The sequence below is a fragment of the Pangasianodon hypophthalmus genome, chromosome 10 (genome assembly GCF_027358585.1).
Source record: "Pangasianodon hypophthalmus isolate fPanHyp1 chromosome 10, fPanHyp1.pri, whole genome shotgun sequence".
Lineage (NCBI taxonomy): Eukaryota > Metazoa > Chordata > Actinopteri > Siluriformes > Pangasiidae > Pangasianodon > Pangasianodon hypophthalmus.
This window is the reverse complement of record NC_069719.1, coordinates 29,290,464-29,309,436: the sequence shown is the minus strand read 5'-3', so window position 1 is coordinate 29,309,436 and position 18,973 is coordinate 29,290,464. Positions and strand designations below refer to the sequence as shown.

At 40.7% G+C, this 18,973-nt stretch overlaps 1 protein-coding gene across 1 annotated transcript; it reads right to left on the bottom strand.

The window, feature by feature from the left end:
* Positions 1 to 2,265: 2,265 nt before the first annotated feature.
* Positions 2,266 to 18,520, bottom strand: emilin1b (elastin microfibril interfacer 1b). The gene is made up of 8 exons (XM_026911907.3): positions 18,079 to 18,520; positions 10,824 to 10,946; positions 9,237 to 9,448; positions 6,952 to 9,060; positions 6,173 to 6,307; positions 5,877 to 5,894; positions 5,438 to 5,572; positions 2,266 to 5,135 (listed from the first exon to the last, which is right to left on the bottom strand). Exons 1-8 carry the CDS (start codon positions 18,228 to 18,230, stop codon positions 4,810 to 4,812), a joined length of 3,210 nt encoding a protein of 1,069 aa, XP_026767708.1. The 5' UTR covers positions 18,231 to 18,520; the 3' UTR covers positions 2,266 to 4,809.
* Between the last annotated feature and the right edge of the window lie 453 nt (positions 18,521 to 18,973).

Here is an 18,973-nt window from a genome sequence, read left to right as displayed (position 1 = left end):
CTGCGTGGTGCACTGTGTAGTGAGCAGGGTGTGTTCTGTGCCTATCAGAGTTTACACAGCGGGGGGTAAAGTGGTCACAGTATTAGATTAATAAACTCCAGAGTGTTTTCAGCTCCCCATGACATCACACACACACACACACACACACACACACACACACACACACACACACTGTCATTTCCTTCTTTCCAGTAATACAGACGTTAGTTATTAAAGCTGTAATGCTGAAGCTCAGCACTAGAAGTGATGCAGTGATTCCTGGTGCGATAACCGTCCAATCAGATACCAGGCTTTTTATTACATCACAGTATCTTTATTACGTCTGCATTAAACTCCATTTAACAATCAGGTTTATTAATCTGCTGTTTTCACTTTTACCTGGCTGCGTAAATCAGACAGGATATGACATCATCTTCATAAAGACGCTAATCTAAACCACAGCTTAGCTAACTGCTAGCTATTACAGCCGTCAGTGCATCGATATCGCTGTTGCGTCGGTTGCTATGGAAACGAGTCCTGATCATATGAGAGGAGATGACACAGAGGTGATGATGGAATATTTATAAACATTTCACATGTCTTTATTACGATATATCGTCCCATGCCTGGATTTTATTTTTTTCCACAATGTTTATATGTTTTAAGAATTATTTTAGACATTTAAAAAATAAAATCTAATATTAAATGAACCACCAAAAAAAAAAAAGAAAACAGCGCATGTCAAATTAATAATGAAATGTTTTTATATTTCATATGTATATTTATTACATTTATATTTTTATATAATTTTAAATGTCTCATTATATTTCATAATAACCTGTGGAGTTTATTTATAAATGTATTTAAACATGGATTTATGATTAATTTCTGTATAAACTCTAAATCTGTGTGTAGTGATATCACACACATGTCACGATCATTTTCCTGTATGTGTGTGTGTGTGTGTGTGTGTGTGTATGTGTATGTGTGTGTATTTGTGTGTATATGTATGTGTGTATGTGTGTGTGTGTGGGTGTGTGTGTGTGTGTGTGTGGGTGTGTGTGTGTATATGTGTGTGTATATGTGTGTGTGTGTGTGTGTGTGTGGGTGTGTGTGTATGTGTGTGTGTGTGTGTGTATTTGTGTGTGTATATGTGTGTATGTGTGTGTGTGGGTGTGTGTATGTGTGTGTGTGTGTGTGTGTGTGTGTGGGTGTGTGTGTGTTAGTGATATTCATACAGAAACATTTCTCTTTCCATAAACGACTCTTCTGGCTCACACACTGGAAAATCCGGCGTGTGTACAAAAGCAACAAAAGCGAGCGAGTGTTTTCCGTCTGCAACACGGTTTGATTGTGTGTGTGTGTGTGTGTGTGTGTGTGTGTGTGTGTGTGTGTGTGTTTTTATCCGAGAGCTCGTGTGGAGAGTTTTTAAACACGAACAGCTGTGAAAACTCACTGGCCGTCACATTTTAGTGAGCCGAGCTGCTTTCTTTCCCGTTTAACGAACACGCTGCGGCTCTGCTCGGGTTACAGGACCGACGGCTGCGTCCCAAACGCCTGCGCCGTGTATTCTAACTGTAAGCCTGGGACGGTGTGTGTGTGTGTGTGTGTGTGTGTGTGTACATGTACTGCATCACAGAGAACATGGGGTGCCATAACTTTTAGACTTTACAATATGCATGAGGAGATTGTAGTCTGCTAGTCTGCTAGCTAAGCGAGTAACTAGCGGTTCCTATGAGATATTGATAGCTGATAATCTGCTAGCTGATGACGTAATTCACTTCATGTGCTTTTCACTAAAAACAAAGAAAACAAATAATTCATTATGATGAAAAAGCATTCATTCACTTTCACTAAGCCTTATTTCAGGCTAATCCTAATGCTAAACTTCCTTATAGTCGCTTTAAATTACTCTACATCATGTACAATAAGTAGCTAAGGTTAATATTCTTATTTATAAATAAAGAAAACACATGATCTTTCCTAATCTGAATAATATTTACATAACCCTATTTTATTTTTTTTTTATGAATATAAAGTCTGAACTAAAATCAGTTCATTAAAATATTTTTATTTTAATATTAACACTGACGACTCGTCTGAACCCTCGTGGATTTCTGATTATTTTCCAAAACGTAGGAAATGAAGCGGAATATTCCAGGACTTTTCCAGGATTTCGGAGAAGGAAGCGTTAACTCCACGTGTTGCTTCTTTCTCAGTGTGAAAGTTCAGCTGATTTAAACCCAGGACAGATCCATGGCCACGCCCACAAGAGGCGGAGCTGTGTAAAATTAAATATCTTTATTTAACACATGTGCTGCCAACAAACACATTCAGAGTCACAGGTTAAACCGCGAGGAGCCGCCACACGTCACGCGGGCTTCAGTTATTCAGCTTCCGTTTCCACCGTTTACAAAGTGAACGTGTTTTCTGAGGGAAAGAGTCAAAATAATAATAATAATAATAATAATAATAATAATACCAGCTGGTAATGCAGAAGAGCGAGAGCAGCGTGACGCGTCACTCGAGGCGAGGGTTAGCAGAAACATCTCCTCTCGTTACAAACAGTTAGTGATGAAGTCAGACATCGCTTTGGAATTTTTCATAAAAAAACAAACAAAAACAATGTTCTATTGATGCTAATTCTCTTTACAGTCGCTTTAAACTCGCACTCGTAATTTCTTTGGCTTTCAGCTGTAAGCACTTTTTCACTGTCTCATTACCAAACCAGGTCATACAAAGATGCTAGTGCTAAAGCTAATTCTCTTTATAGGCACTTTAAAGCTGAAATGCATGAAGGGAGAATGTCGATGTTTTGGTCTGGTTGCTCTGACATCATGTGAAATATTTATTTTTTCTGCATTGACCATCCTGGATTTAAGGGAACGCTCTCAACTCAGTGCTAATGCTAGTGGTAACAGTCTTAATGCTAACATTAATGCTAAAACACTTTATCGGCCCTTTAAAGTTGTCATCATTCGGCTTCATTTGTATCATATTCCTTATTGTCTCTAACGCTAATATCCTTTATTGGCTCTTTAAAGTCGTAGTCATAGTTGTTTTGCTGTAGCCATTTTTATAAAACTTCATTGAGAGATAATGTCTTAAAAGAATGCTAATGCTAATGTTGCTTATAGGCGCTTTAATGTTGATTCACATTGAGGAACACTAACTATTCTGTCAGATGAAGTGAAATGGAGTTAAATTACAAGCCTGAAAATTGTCATTTATTTATTTATTTATTTATTTGTTTATTTATCATTGCCTGTAAATATTAGCCTTTTTTATTTATCCTGAAATCGTATTTCGTTGTTTTTATTAAAACCTCATTTTTAATTCTTAGACAGATCTTGTGTGTATTATATTGTGAGTTTTCTTTTTTCTATAATGTTCATTGATGGCGATGGTTTCCATAGTTACCAGCCAACGTAAAGCATTTTTATTTTTTTGCTCTTCTTTCCAAACACACACACACACTCACACACACTCACACTCACACACACACACTCACTCACACACACTCACACACACACACTCACACACACACACACACACTCACACACACACACTCACACACACTCACACACACACACTTTATCAGGTGAGCGCTAGGCATGTGCCGCTAATCAGTTGTAGGATATATTTAACCTGTACATCATTACTATCATAGCGTAAACACAACAGTCTTCTTAATGTCCTCATTTCAGACATTTTGTTTTTTCCCCATAATTCTGTTCACCACAGAGGTTAGAGGTTAAAAACATGGCTGACAGAACTGTCTCTCTGACTGAGGAACATATTAGCATGCTAACATTTGCGCTAACTGCTGACTCTCAGTGAATATTTTCTTTCCTGTTCTGATTAACAGTCAGATTTGTGTTTGTAGATCCACAGAAGCACTTTTCATGGTTGCATGTAGCTAGCTAACATGTGGGACTTGCTAGCTAGTGTTAGCTATGCTAGTTCTTTGCTACAAAAGCTAATCCTGTGCTTGTATTTTCTGCTGCATAATCTGTTCCATATTTTGTGGGGTTTTTTTTATTTGTTTTATTAACATAGCACCTTTTGTATGAAAATTTAAACTTTCTGAGAGCTGATTTTCTCACTATAGTGGAAAACATAGAAGTTGAGTTAGCGGTCAATGCTAACCATAATTACAGCATAATTTTAGTCATATGGAGTCTTTCTTTTAGTAATTTTCCAACACATCTGAGGTAAATGTTGACGTTCCGGAAAATTCTGGCTCGTTTCCACTCTCACTGTGTCCTTATAAAGTGTGTATAAAGTGTGTATAAAGTGTGTATAAATGACTTCACGGCTACATGCTAGCTAGCAAGAGAAGTTTTTCTTCTAGTGAATCCCAGATGAGGCACTGCTCAGAAGTTTATCCGCGCTCAAGAAGCTGATCAATGACAATAAAGATACAATATTATGATAAACCTAATGCTAATTAATAAACGATTGTGATGGGATATTGTGATTAGCGATATCGGCACACGAACTGCAGCGAGAGTCTTAGCCTACTTTTATACTGAAAGTGAAAAACGATTCATAACACTGTGTGATTTATATAAAATCTGAAATAATTTTCATATCAATAATAATAATAAAAATAATAATAATAATAATATTAATAAAAAAAACAGTAGTTTCTGTAAAAAACGCGTCTCCAAAAGGTCAAAAGGAAAGAGTAAATATAATGGATTGAATTAAATCCTCTTCTGAATTCAGGAGTTCACACAAGAACAGAATCACAGAAACGTGTGTGAGCGTGTCCACGGTGCGACTCGGGAGGTCGAGGTTCGGCCCCGTCGTTGAGAAATCTCAGGGTTATGAGTAATCCTCGTAGAGCAGAACGCCGCTGAACATGGTGAGAGGTTCGACCGAGTGCGCCAGTTTCCCCATCACCAGGTCCACACACACCGTGTCGTGCATCTGCAGCGGCAGGATGATGTTGAACACGGCCAGAGATCCGGGCGTCGGCTTCGTCTCCGCCACCGGCTTGTTCTCCAGGCCCTCGGGCTGATACCCGGCCGAGTCCACGCGCGCCATCCCGTAGTTCGACTTGGACAGAACCGCTTCGATCTTCTCGTTCTTGTGACCCGTCAGAATGGCGCTGAAGAAGTAATGACCATCCCGAGGAGCCGTGAAGATTCCTGCAGGACGAGAACAACGCTCAGGATCAGCGTCCTCAGTAACATAATAAGTAAGGAATAAAACACTTGGGGGAGTGCTGCTATAGAGAAATAATCCACGACAGCGTGGTGTGATGAAGCAGAGTTACTGTTATCACCCCACACAGGATCATTTCCCTATAACAGCAAATGTTCATATATTAATTACACAATTAAATAAATAAAATGTAAAAACTTTGCTCTTAAATAATATTAAATAATAAATAAATAATAAATAAATAATAAATAATAATAGTAGTTGAATTTCTGACTGATGGTTTTACCTGTTCGTGGATCGTAAAAGTCTCCTTTATTCACAAAGATTTTATCAAACACTATGGTTCCGGATGAAGTCATCGGGTTCGTGAGCGCGGCCGAGAACGACACCTGAGGAACGTTAGCATCGACGCCTGGGAGACCTGGAGCACAAGATATCGCAAAATAAACATATTTTAATATCGTACTAATTTACGTCTCAGGATACAGAAGCACAAAGTTATGGTTTTCTCTTTCCTCTACAGTGTGTGTGTCCTGAAACACATAAACCCTTCTTCTAGTAAACACTGGCGTCACACACACGCACACACACACACACACACGCACACGCACACATTACTAATGACCCTTAGCTGCAGTTCTAATCTGATAAGGAACATCTGCTACGTCTAAAATAGCTTCAGGGTTCCAGAGGGATTTTTTGGAAAATAAAAATAAAGCTCGTACCTCGTTCTCCTCTGAGACCTGAAACAGAAAAAACGAATAATGAGTGTGTTTATTTACATTACTCCATTACAACTCTTTGTAAAGGTCATTTTATTTTTATTTCTGCCCTTTTTTCTGCAAAACACACCATCACAGTACGATTCCCAGTTTATTTTCTTTAAATAATGTTATCTATTAAGAATACTGGAAATCTTACTGTTGCAATTATTTATGTATTATTTATCGAAACAACTAACTTAGTTTAACTAATTTATTACTTATTTCTTGATTTCTTCAATGTCATGATGTTTTTTTACCTGGTGGTCCTCTTGGTCCTTCCACACCTGGTTTACCAGTTGGTCCTGGTGGTCCTTGTGGTCCAGCAAGTCCTGGAAGTCCTGGAATTCCTCTGTCACCTGTCTCTCCCTGAGGACCCGGGGGTCCAGGCAGACCTGAAATCAGGAGTCTCAGCGTTAACAATGACCTTTTACCCACTTCAACGTAAAAACGCCTCTGTCTGTGTTTGGACATCTGATCCAGAAAAGGGTGAAGTGAAGCTATTTCCTGTTTATATAATGACTGTAGGAACCGATGAAGAAACGTTACACCTTCTCTGTACAGCTTTATCTAAAAAAAGAAAGTCAGATTTAGCTTGTACCAGAATAAAAGGTAAAAAATGTGGAATGTAATTCATAATTCATTACGGGAAAATAATCAACTTCAGGGAGGTAACAGTAACTAGGTCTGTAACGTCAGATAGCTAAGGCTGCAGGGATAACGCTGAAATTAGCTAAGGTGTCTGATTAGCTTGTTAATGGCTAGCTCATCTAATGCTGCGTAATTAAAGACAGTATTTCCTGTCATGCTCTTTAGTAAAAATGAAAAAGAAAGCCTGGCAATGATGCCATATGATTCCGCTTGGGATTGGCTGATTAGATCCCAAAGTGATAATGATCCCTGGCAACAATATAAACAATAAACAATACTGATGGAAATGTAACCCTGGTGCTTAGTGATTCTCCTGATTCTCCTCCTGCATGTGCGTAATCTCTATAAATATATAAACATGTATAAATTATGTGGTTTAAAGACAAACCTGTGAAGTCGTGCTCCATCAGGCTCCTGAACTCCTTGAGAAGATGCTGCACTGAGGAGTTGAGCTGTTTGATCTTGCCATGGATGCCATCCAGATGTGTGCTCTCCATGGTGTCGATGAAGCTGCTGTGGTGGATCACGGTCGTGTTCAGCCCGTTTACGCAGCTCCACAGCCCCGTCACGTGCTTGTTCAGTCCTTCTTTGATTTTCTGTAAGCTCTCAGATACAGAATCGAGTCGACCACAAACCCCTTCGAGTTTGGTGATCCTCTTGTCGAGGCCGTTGCCTGTTCTCTCTATAAAGTTGCTTCCGAAACGCTTGATGTCGCGATCGATGTTGTCGAAGCGCATCTTACTGTCCTCGATGTGCTCCGTCACTTCCTGCTGGATCTTATCAAGCTCGGAGATGATCTTGTCCTTTGTGTTTCCCAGATCGGTGATAACGCTGTCGTGTTTCCGGACACTGTGCTCCAAACCTTTCAGAGTGTCGTTGATGGAGCTGAAGGTTAAAATGACTCCTGATAACTCGCCCTGGATTGATCCGAGGTTAGCGTTGTTGCTGCTGATCACACTGTGGCCATCGAGGGGTTTCTGAGGACCGTCCAGGTCTCCTGGTTCTGTTACTGGTCCTGTCGTAGTCTCCAAACAGATCTTGCATTTATGCACATCCTCTTTAAGTTTATTCACTTCCTCTTGCAGGGTGCTGCATCCGCCCGAGCATCCCGAATCCACCTTGCCCTTTATGTAATTCATATCCGTTTGCCACTTATCCATGGCATGGTTCGTGATGTTCTTGAGCCTCCTCAGGTCATCTTGCACCGTCCTACAAAGGTCTGATTGGCAGTTCTCAATTTCGGTAATGATACGAATGAAATGTTCACCGTTGTCGCCGGTCACCTCTTTGATCTTTCGTACGTCATGGCTAAGATCGATCACTTTATCCAGCAGAGAGTCGCCGGAAACAGAGAGATCTTTGATCCTCGTGTCAAATCTCTTGATCTCATCCTCGTTAGCAAAAACTCTCCATTCCAGGGACTTGACTGTATCCGTATCTTCGGTGGGTCTAATTCCACTTCCTCCCGTGGGTCTTTTAGAACCAGGGCACGAAGAGCATTCGTTTATTCTCCGATCCATATGAGACGTGGCATTCTGCAGCCGAGACAAGCGCTTGTCCAGATCAAACAGGGTTTCTTTCACGATCCCGATGTCCAGGACTATATCTGTGATTCTGTTGTCTTGAACATCGAGGTGAGCGTTGATCTCCTTGCGTAGGTCTATGAGGCCTTTTTGGAACAAATCCTTCAAATCATTCTCCATGTAAGCGCAGTTTTCTTCTGTCCTCTGCACTGTGCTGTTAATCCGTCTTTCTAAGTCTTCCAGGTAACTGTTCAGCGTATCCTCCGGTCTTCTCTGTCCTCCTCCACTTTCTCCTGCTCCTCCGAAACCTCCACCACCTCCTGTTCCTTGAAGCTCTTTCTCCAGACGATCCTCGAGACTGGTGCACATCTCGGAAGTCGAAGTGATCTTCTTATCCATATCCCTGAGATTCGTCTCGAGATCCCTGATTTTATCACAACAGGTTTGAGATCGGCTCAGATCCCGACGCAGTCCATCCAGAACCTGGCGGTTCTTCTGTTCCAGGTCGTTGATCTTCTTTTCCAAAGCTGAGATCCTCTCTCTGTCCCTCTGCTGCTCTCTCCGGAGGTCGTCAACGCCGGCTTGGCAAGCAGTGCAGGACAGAGAAACCCGGCGTTCCAACTCGCGCAGGATTTCCTCCTTCAAGACGTTGAATCTGCCTCCATCATGGCCGTCCAGATCATTCCCGCCTCTTCCGTTAACCAGGTGATTATTGATGCTATCGAGAGTTCTATCATGAGCCTGAGTCCGATTGTCCAGCTGATCCAGTTTGGTCTGGATGTTGTGAATCGTTTCCTTCATTTCAGGCTGAGCCGCGTCCGCCGGCGTTTTTCCACCGCTCGATCCGGGTTTTTTCATCTCCTCCTGAAACTTCTCGTTCATGGTGCGTAACGTCGACTGCAAGTCATGAAGGTCTTTAGTCAAACGCTGGATTTTGTCCTCCATCTGTTTCATCTTGTCGCTGTCGCCTCTCCCTAAACACGACAAAATCATTACTGTCATATAATACTTCTCAAATAATAATAATAATAAAGCCGTAGAGACATCGGTAGAGAAAATAAAGCATAGTGCATAATGTTTTCTACCAGGTGTTTGGTCAATAAACTTTTTAAATGAAATTATTCAGATGACTTTAGAATATAAAGCGTACCGTTCCCTCCGTTCTGTCCGTGTCCTGTGTGTCCCGGGTTGAAGGGCTTAGGCCACGGTCTCGCTGTGGAAATCTGAGTGACAGATCCTCCGTTCCCGCCGCCGTTCTCTGTGTTACAGTCCTCGCCGCTGTATCCATGGCAACACTTCCACTCCATCTCAGTGACCATTTTATACGCTATCTTATATCTCGGCCTCAAATACGTCCGATACCTTCAACACACACGAGAACGAAAGAAGCCGTTTAGAGACAAAACGTTTTCATTTAATGATGTTATACTTCATATTGGCAAAGTGTAACATTAATTAAAAAAAAAATCTAATGGCTAAAATACTGTAACTGATTAAAGTATATATGTATAAGTATATATGTGTGTGTGTGTGTGTGTGTGTGTGTACACTATACAAAGACATTTTAACACATACATTGTACAGAGTATCAAAAACACCTTTAAAAATCTCTTGAAGAGCACTTTATTTCTGACCATGTGGGAAGAAATGGTTCCATGCAGCACCTTAAAGGGTTCTTCAGTTTGTCCTTTGGTGTGAAGCTTATTGGTTCTGTGTAGAACCCTACAACAAGGTGCTTTTTCATTGGAAATGGTTCCTTTCTGGTGGTTAAGGATATGAACCTTTAATTATCTAATGACTCCTTAAAGAACCCTTGAAGAACATTTTTTCCTTTCTAAAAGGGAAACATTCTGTTGTAGGGTTCTACATAGAATCTTTATTTAATCTTTATAGAATCCTGGTGTTCTTGGTGTTTGTGGTGTTTGTGGTTCTGTAGTCAGTGTGAGAACCTCGCAGTGAGAGCAGAATCGAGTTGTTTAGTGGAAATAAAGTGCTGATGTTTTGGAGTCTGATTCCTGCGGTTGTGGACTTTGGAATGATGCGTCATCTTATTCCTTACATAGCCTTGTGTGTGTGTGTGTGTGTGTGTGTGTGTGTTAGCTACTCTTCATCCAACTGTTTCTCATTATGCCTTTTTTGTGTATTCTGTTTTTCCCTTTTAGTTGTCTGCCAAAGCTACAATGTCCTCAGTGTCCCCTTTACTCAAAGACGCACTCGATCAGCTGAGGCGTGTTGCACGTCTTCTTTAAAACTAATTTCGCTTCTTTAATTCAGAAGTGTGATTTTGAGGTCTGTCAAGTGTAGAAAATGTCAAATATACGCTGTTAGAAAACCGCTGGTCAGCTTTATTCGTGTTATTCAAGGTCTCAACTTTCAAAAAACTTATTTAATCCTTTTTGAAAAAAAAAAGTTGTTTTTACTTTTTAACAAGTACAAGCTCACTGATTATTCAGTTAGAGCTTTGCTGCAAAAGTGAAAAATAAAAATGCATTATAGGCAGAATATGTAACGTAAACAGGTATACACACACACACACACACACACACACACACACCTTTTATTAACATAATTATTAATGCAGCTAATTAACATTGTGCTACACCTAACTCCACCTCTGTCACCTTAACCTCAGAAACCGAAAGGAAATGTTTCAGCTCCATTAGTTTTTTTTGAATAAAATCCAACACACACACACACACACACACACACACACACACACACACACGGTTATACTCACATTAAGATGCGAGGACACTGCACTCCCCAGGAACACGGCTGATAATCAGGCTTCACGTACGTCTCCACTCCGTCCTCCACCACGCAGCTCACTGTCTTCGTCACCACATACGCACACCAGTTCCTACACACACACACATTTGTAATAAACAGATCACCAATAACTCCACCAGCGATTATGTACAGATGGACAGAGAGGAATAAAACCCAAGTTCTGAGATATTAAGTGTTCTGTTGCTTGTGTTCGACATTTTAAAAAGGAAATCATGATTTACTGCAGCAATGACTTCTGGGTAATTTGTGCTGCCACTGAGGTTAATACACAGATGGCATGACTGAACCTACAAAACTCTCTTATTATTTTGTATTGTATTCTTTAATGCTTGTATTACGTTATTTATTATTTTCTAATGTTCTATTTTTCCTATTTATTATTTTATTACTCGTGCGTGTTGTGGAGGTCTTTATCCTCTGAATGGACTCTTTGATTCAACAGAAACTCTGTTATTCGCTCAGAGTGTCATTATTTCTCCACATCCTGTAGTTTAACTCATGCTGCACATTAGTTCCTGATGTCATTCCATCATTTTAAGCAGATGTGACATACAGGAAGTTCAAACTCAGGTCACTGATGTCCAACAGGAAGTCCAGCTGCAGGCTAACATTCGGGCCGTGTCTCAAACTTCAGCGTTTAATCGAATTTATCATGACACAACGACGAGTTGCTAGAAAGAGAGAGAACGGTTTAGCTTCACACCGATGTAGCCTGCTAGCTAACTAGCTAGCTGTGTGTGTTACAGTACCGTACTACATGTTCCTGTTGTCACTTACGTTATAGCAGCTATAAACACTCGTTCCCTCACCAGCGTCTCTTTATTCTCTCTCTTTAAGTTAATAAGACAAAAAAAATCGCAGCTTGTTCCGCATGTTACTGAGAAACCGCAAAGAAGCGTAAACTCCTCTGTCCTGAAGATGTCGGAAAACTTAAACTTACAGCTTTACCTCTGAGTGTTACAAAGCGCTGACACTGGAGACTCCTTCCATACATGTTACATAAACATCCCTGTGAATGGGCTGTTGCTATAGAAACGATAATGTATTAGAACGAGCGCATTAATATAAATTATTAATATAAGCAGCTGCGCTACTGTCAGAGCTGCTGTTATAGAGAATTAATCAACACCTTCTGACCAATCAGAACGCAGAATTCAGCATGGTGTAATATAACCCTCACTGCTGCTTTCACTCAGATTTACTCTCATGTCCAGCGAGTTGGTTTGATGATGATGATGTACGTCTCCACTTTGTCTCTCTATCTCAAGTGATCTGACCCAGACAGGACCTTTGACCTCTGACCTGTGTGTGATGTGTGGAACAGGAAGTGCTTATAGTGGTTGATGTGGAGTTTCTGAGGTTTCGTTTGTGTTCCAGAGGGAGAAAAGTGTGTGTGTGTGTGTGTGTGTGTGTGAGTATGTTTATCCTACCAGCTGAATTTTAAACTAATTGCGAACACAAAAACACGCCTTCATTTTTCTCTACGAAGTCATGCCAACTAAATCTGCACGTTTCCTAAAAGTAAACCAGATGCTCATGCGGTGACAAAACTTTATTAGCCTGTTACTAAAACTGATATTTTATTAGCTTAAAACTGACTATAAATCAGCTGAATACATGCACAAGGTCTTCAAAAATCAGTATTTGGTCCTCTTTTATACACTACACAACCAAAAGTTTGTGCACCCCCGAGTGTCACACCCATGTGCTTCTTCCCCAAACTGCAGACTCTGAAGCACACAGTTGTAGAGAACGTCTCTGTGTGCTGTAGCTTTACAGCTTCCCTTCACTGGAACTCAGAGGCTCAAACCTGTTCCAGCATGACAATGCCCCTGTGCACAAAGCGAGCTCCATGAAGACATGGTGTGTGAAGAGTGGAGCTCATTATAACAGCAAACACAGGGGAATAAATCTGGAGTGAGATGTTCAGCAAGCACATATGGGTGTGATGGTCAGGGGTGCACATACTTTATATACAACATCAGTTTGTATTATATTTATTAGGGATGCCACTAAAACATCTTGGCTGAATATGACTCAAGCCTAGCTGGTGCTTCCTTACATAATTCATTTCCACAAATCTATGAAAAGAAGTTGAATATGTAGAAAAATATCGGACTTACTGTGTAAAGTGTACAGTATAAAGGACTGAGTTTGAGGTTTGGAGTTATTTTAATTCGACACTGAACTGAAAGCAGGTGTGTTTCTGCGCAATTCTGCTGAAGATAAGAAGCACTGAGCTGGTGATGGACACTAAACCGCTCGCGTCTGATTGGTCGGTTTATGTACACAGCACATTTCTGAGCTTCTTCCCTTCACTGTTTTCCGATCCCTCCCTTTTCCCGGTGTTGTTCTACAGGTGTGTTAACATTTACACACGGATAATGGAAAGTGTGTGAGCGGAAAAACGGAAGCAGCTTCAAACCTGTAATTACAGCCAACATGTGGTGTGTTTTCCCTCCTTTCAGCTCAACAGTGCAAAATAAACGACTTTATTAACACCTTTCCAACATTATTACACACATATTCCAGAAAATCCCACACTACAACACAACCTACATCATTTATAATGAAACGTAGTGTGTAGAGAAATATTTATTTCCTAAATCGGAAGTACACATTAGTGCTCTGTTCCTTATCGTTTGTTAATTCTGTGCCAATCTGTTGTGTGTTACGCCTGAACATTTTCACTTTTAATACATCAAAGAAGTCTGAGAACATGATTTAAAGTCATAATGATTCAGTTACAGGAAAATAGAGCTGTCTCAAAAATAATGCACAAGCAGCAATCATCGGGTCCAAGCACTGGTTTGAGAAGACATTAATGACATTAATGAAAGTGTGTGAGTATTAGTTTTAACACGATGTGTGTTAGTTATGTTGTTGTGTTGCCCTGTCATTCTGATATCATGTCATTATGATGATATTGCATCCTGTGTAATGTTTAAATGTCATAAATAATTTAATAATTTAATAGTTTTGTGTGTAAGAATGCACAAACCCATGTGAGACTCTTACACGGCTTATTTACACACAGCACGCAACATTTCAGAAAAAGTTTAATCACACGTCAAATTCAAGCTCAAGCTCAAGTTTACGTTTACGTTCAGGTTCAGGTCACGAAAATCACGACTTCATGTCAGACCGTGATGTTTGTGATCCAAACACACACTGCTGATGAAACTATGTAGAGGGAATGCTAGCTCTGTGCTTTTAGTTCCACTAAACTTTCTCACACACACACACACACACACACACACACACACACACACACACATAGATTTCCATATATGTGGTGATGTTATTATTACTGTTATCAGTAACTTTTCATTGGGAACATCATCAATTTTAACTACAGCTGCAGTGTGTGTGTGTGTGTGTGTGTGTGTGTGAGAGAGAGAGAGAGAGAGAGAGAGAGAGAGCAGAAACAGTGTTGATGCCAGGAAAGCAATCTCAAGTGCAGGTCTCTCTGTCTGTTTGTCTGTTTATTTCCCTGTTTCTCTGTCTTTCTATCTGTTTGTCTCTCTCTCTCTGTCCTTCTTTCTCTCTGGCTGTCAGTTTTATCTATCTATCTATCTATCTATCTATCTATCTATCTATCTATCTATCAGTTTGTCTATCTGTGTGTCTGCTGCATCTGTCTCTCTGTCTATTTCTGTCTGTATGTCTGTCGTTATTCTAATGACACGTTTCCTACGTCCTCACACTGAAGCTTGTCCTAAACTATTCACCCGCTCTCCCTCTCCCTCTCCCTCTCCCTCTCCTTCTCACACACCAGATTACTGTTTAGTGTTTCATCTCAGCCGTGATCCTGCCAGTCTGTCTGTATATCTGAGAGATTTTAGTTAACACCACTGTGTTTCATCACTTCCTGCCCTCACCACCATGAGTCCGGCTAAAGAAAGTGCAGCCTTCTGAGACATTTACATGAATGTACTGTAGATTAACTCCAGTGTGAGATTAAACAGAACAACACAAACATTTCTTACTAAAAATCTTTAATCTGGCAAAAAAAACTTTCAATGTGGTTTACAGAAATCCTGTTTGTTACATGATTTCATTTTAATGTTTACATTTGCCATTTTACAGAAAAACAGATGAGCTACAAAAGACGCAGAAGGACAGAAGCAGAAAGGCCACGACGTCACGAGTAAGCTGACGGGAGCAGACAGATAAAGCTGAGAGGACGTGTGTGTGTGTGTGTGTGTGTGTGTGTGTGTGTGTGTGTGAAACGGGGCAGATGAAACACCGCTGGTTATAACGTGAAGGAAAATAAAAGCTTTTTCTCTCTGAAGCGTTTTCAGTAAATCACATCTCACTCTGCATTACACACAGATGACATCACACTGATGAGTGTTTCTCATTTCCAGCTAAAACACTCCAGAGAGCAGCACAGAGACTTGCTGAGGCTCCAAACACACTTCAGCACCTTAAACACACACACACACACACACAAACACTTGATGTGTTTAGAAACAGGCCGATAACAGAGTCTCTGCTCTCACTCAGGGCTGAATGATATGAATATAATATCAGTATCATGATAAATTATGTCTCGATACAAAGCTCAGAGATATTAATATCAATATCATTAGTATTTCTGCAACAGTTAATAACTCTGACTGGATGCAACTGATATAATAAATATTTCATTCAATAAAACTATCATCCAACCTTCAGATGCAGCATGACTGTTTCGCTGGCAGTTTATTAACAAACCTAATCGTTGTGATACGTATTGTGTGTCTGTGTGATATATTTTCTCCACTGACACTGGAGACTCCTTCCATAAATGTTAAATAAACTTCTCCTTACTTTAGAAAAACTTCACCATATCAACAATTAGAGAATTAATCAACACCTGACAACCAATCAGAGTGCAGAACTCCGCAGCAGTGTGGTGTAAGTGTTAAGCGTTGTTAATAGTGTATTATAATAGTGTTATTACAGCTCCGGATCATTATTAACATTTATAACAACTCCTGCAGTGACGACAGACCGACTCAGAGCCTGGACGAGTGTGTTAACGACGTCCATCTAAAGATGTGTGTGTGTGTGTGTGTGTGTGTGTTATTACTGTTATTAATGTGCTGCTGTGAAGCATCAGACTGAAACACTGCGTCAGAAAGGAAACCCAGATACACACACGTCACCACTGAAGCTGGAACTGCTGTTCATAATCACACACACTCACACACACACACACACACACACACACATACACACACTCACACACACACACACATATACACACTCATACACACACACACACACACACACACATACACACACACACAGAGGGCCAAACTCCAGTGTTAGGGTGGGTTGGATGTGCTGGAAAGGAAGTTAGGGAGGCGAGAGAGCTTGTGTGTGTATATATGTGTGCGTGTGTGTGTGTGTGTGTGTATGTGTGTTACACACCCAGCTGTGTAATGTCACTGACTGTTCAGTGTCTCTCTGATTCTCTTTATGATAATAGTGTGTTTGGATGAGGGACACTTGATCGGCCATCTGGCGTACAGGACGAGTGTAATGCACTGTTGCTACATGAGCTGCTTTACATTATTAACTCTGTTCCAGCTACACATCTGCACTTCCCCTATACACTTCCCCTATACACTTCCCTATACACTTTCCCTGTACACTTTCCCTGTACTCTTCCCCTATACACTTCCCCTATACACTTCCCTATACACTTTCCCTGTACACGTATACACTTTCCCTGTACTCTTCCCCTATACACTTCCCCTATACACTTTCCCTGTACACTTATACACTTTCCCTATATACTTCCCCTATATAATTTCCCTATACACTTCCCTTATACACCTATATACTTCCCCTATACACTTCCCTATACACTTTCCCTGTACTCTTCTACTCTTCACTCTCTTGTATTCATTACAGTAAAGAATATGTATTACAGGAGTACTGAAGAAGTATATTACTCCACTAATACACTCCACTGCATTTATATCCACTATACTACACTACTCACACTCATACTGTATATTATATATCATATCATCATTTGTGATGTACATACATTGATATTCCGCATGATATAGTACAGTACAGTACAGTAGAGTATAAGTATAGTATAAGTTTAGGACAGTGTATCTGTAATGTACATGCACTTCTATTCAGTACAGTACAGTATAGTATAGTATAGTACAGTATAGTATAGTACAGTATAGTATAGTATAGTATAGTACAGTGCAGTACAGTAGAGTATAAGTATAGTATAAGTTTAGGACAGTGTATCTGTAATGTGCATGCGCTTCTATTCAGTACAGTACAGTACAGTATAGTATGGTATAGTATAGTATAGTACAGTGCAGTATAGTATAGTATAGTATAGTATAGTATAGTATAGTATAGTACAGTGCAGTATAGTATAGTATAGTATAGTGCAGTATAGTATAGTATAGTATAGTATAGTACAGTGCAGTATAGTATAGTATAGTATAGTATAGTATAGTACAGTGCAGTATAGTATAGTATAGTATAGTATAGTATAGTACAGTGCAGTATAGTATGGTATAGTATAGTATAGTATAGTATAGTATAGTATGGTATAGTATAGTATAGTATAGTATAGTACAGTACAGTGCAGTACAGTAGAGTATAAGTATAGTATAAGTTTAGGACAGTGTATCTGTAATGTGCATGCGCTTCTATTCAGTACAGTACAGTACTCAGTGGTGTAGTGTATAATGGAGTATACAGGCCTGCTATAGAGCACATGGTATACGGTGTATACACTCTACTACTTCTCTTATTCACTCAGAACATACAGAACAGTGTAAATGCAGTGTTCTAAACACTAATTCAGCTCTTATACACAGATATATGGATATTATATAAAGGAACAGGGCTGTTATTCTGCATTATAATGAAGCTCTGTATGATTCACTAATGAACTGTGTGTTTATTTAAAACATCTGTTTCATGTTGAATGGATGAACACGTGGACGAACCATTTAATATTATTGAAGTAAAGTTATTTTCCTCTGTATGTTGCTGTATGGGGTTTTCCCCCTCCCATTAAAAACGCTGAGTATTGACTGACTGACTGACTGACTGATTGACTGACTGACTGACTGATTGACTGACTGACTGACTGACTGACTGACTGATTGGTTGATTGATTGATTGGTTGATTGATTGAATCTTGATGTTGGTGAGGCAGTTTGCTGTACCTGTGCCTGCTGGCGGCTCGGGCTCCGTCCCCAGCCGGTCCATGCTCCCTGCTCCCTGCGTACAGGCTGTAGCGCTGCTGTCCGCCCCACGAGGCTCCACACACACTCACACACACACACACCATCAGAAGAAGCAGCCCAACCCCAGCCATGCTGTAAATCCCCTCCACACACCGCTGAAGAGGCTGAAACCCGGCCTGAAGTCCCGCGTCCTGAGATCAGTCCCGCAGAAAAGCGCGCGGGCAGAAACGCGCACTGAGCCGCTCCATGAGCTCCAGCCTCCACAGATGAGCTTTAAAACTCCCTCTGACAGGTTTAACCTGCGTCTGCGATTGGAACACAGCCCAAGCTCACTTCATCATCCCTGTGTGTGAGCGGGTTCAACTTTACACCCCGATCCGTTTCAGTCCAGCTCCAAACCGGAGTGACGGGGGCACTTCGGAGTCTCTTTCTCCTCTTACCTCCCTCCCCTTACAGCCCTAAACCCTCCCTCCATCCCTCCTTCCCTCCTTCCCTCCATCCCTCCCTCTGCCACCCGGATCAGCGCTTCAGCAGGAGAGAAAGCTCAGGCTACGTGGAATAAAACACGGAGGCGCTGCATGGAGTTCACTCCATTTACACACACACACACACACACACACACACACACACACACACACACACACACACACTCATCAGTGACGTCAGCACCCCGCTGAACCTTTCATTCACTCATCGATCCATCTATCCATCTAAACCTTTCTGATTAGCACACAGCTGAAAGTATTTATGATTTCAGATCAGTATTTTATGGGAAGGTTTAGGTAACTGACATGCAGCTGAGTGAAATGAAGTTTCAGAGGATTGTGAAGAACAGCAGCTGCTGATGTTCTCCTCCCTGAAACAGCTTCACTCC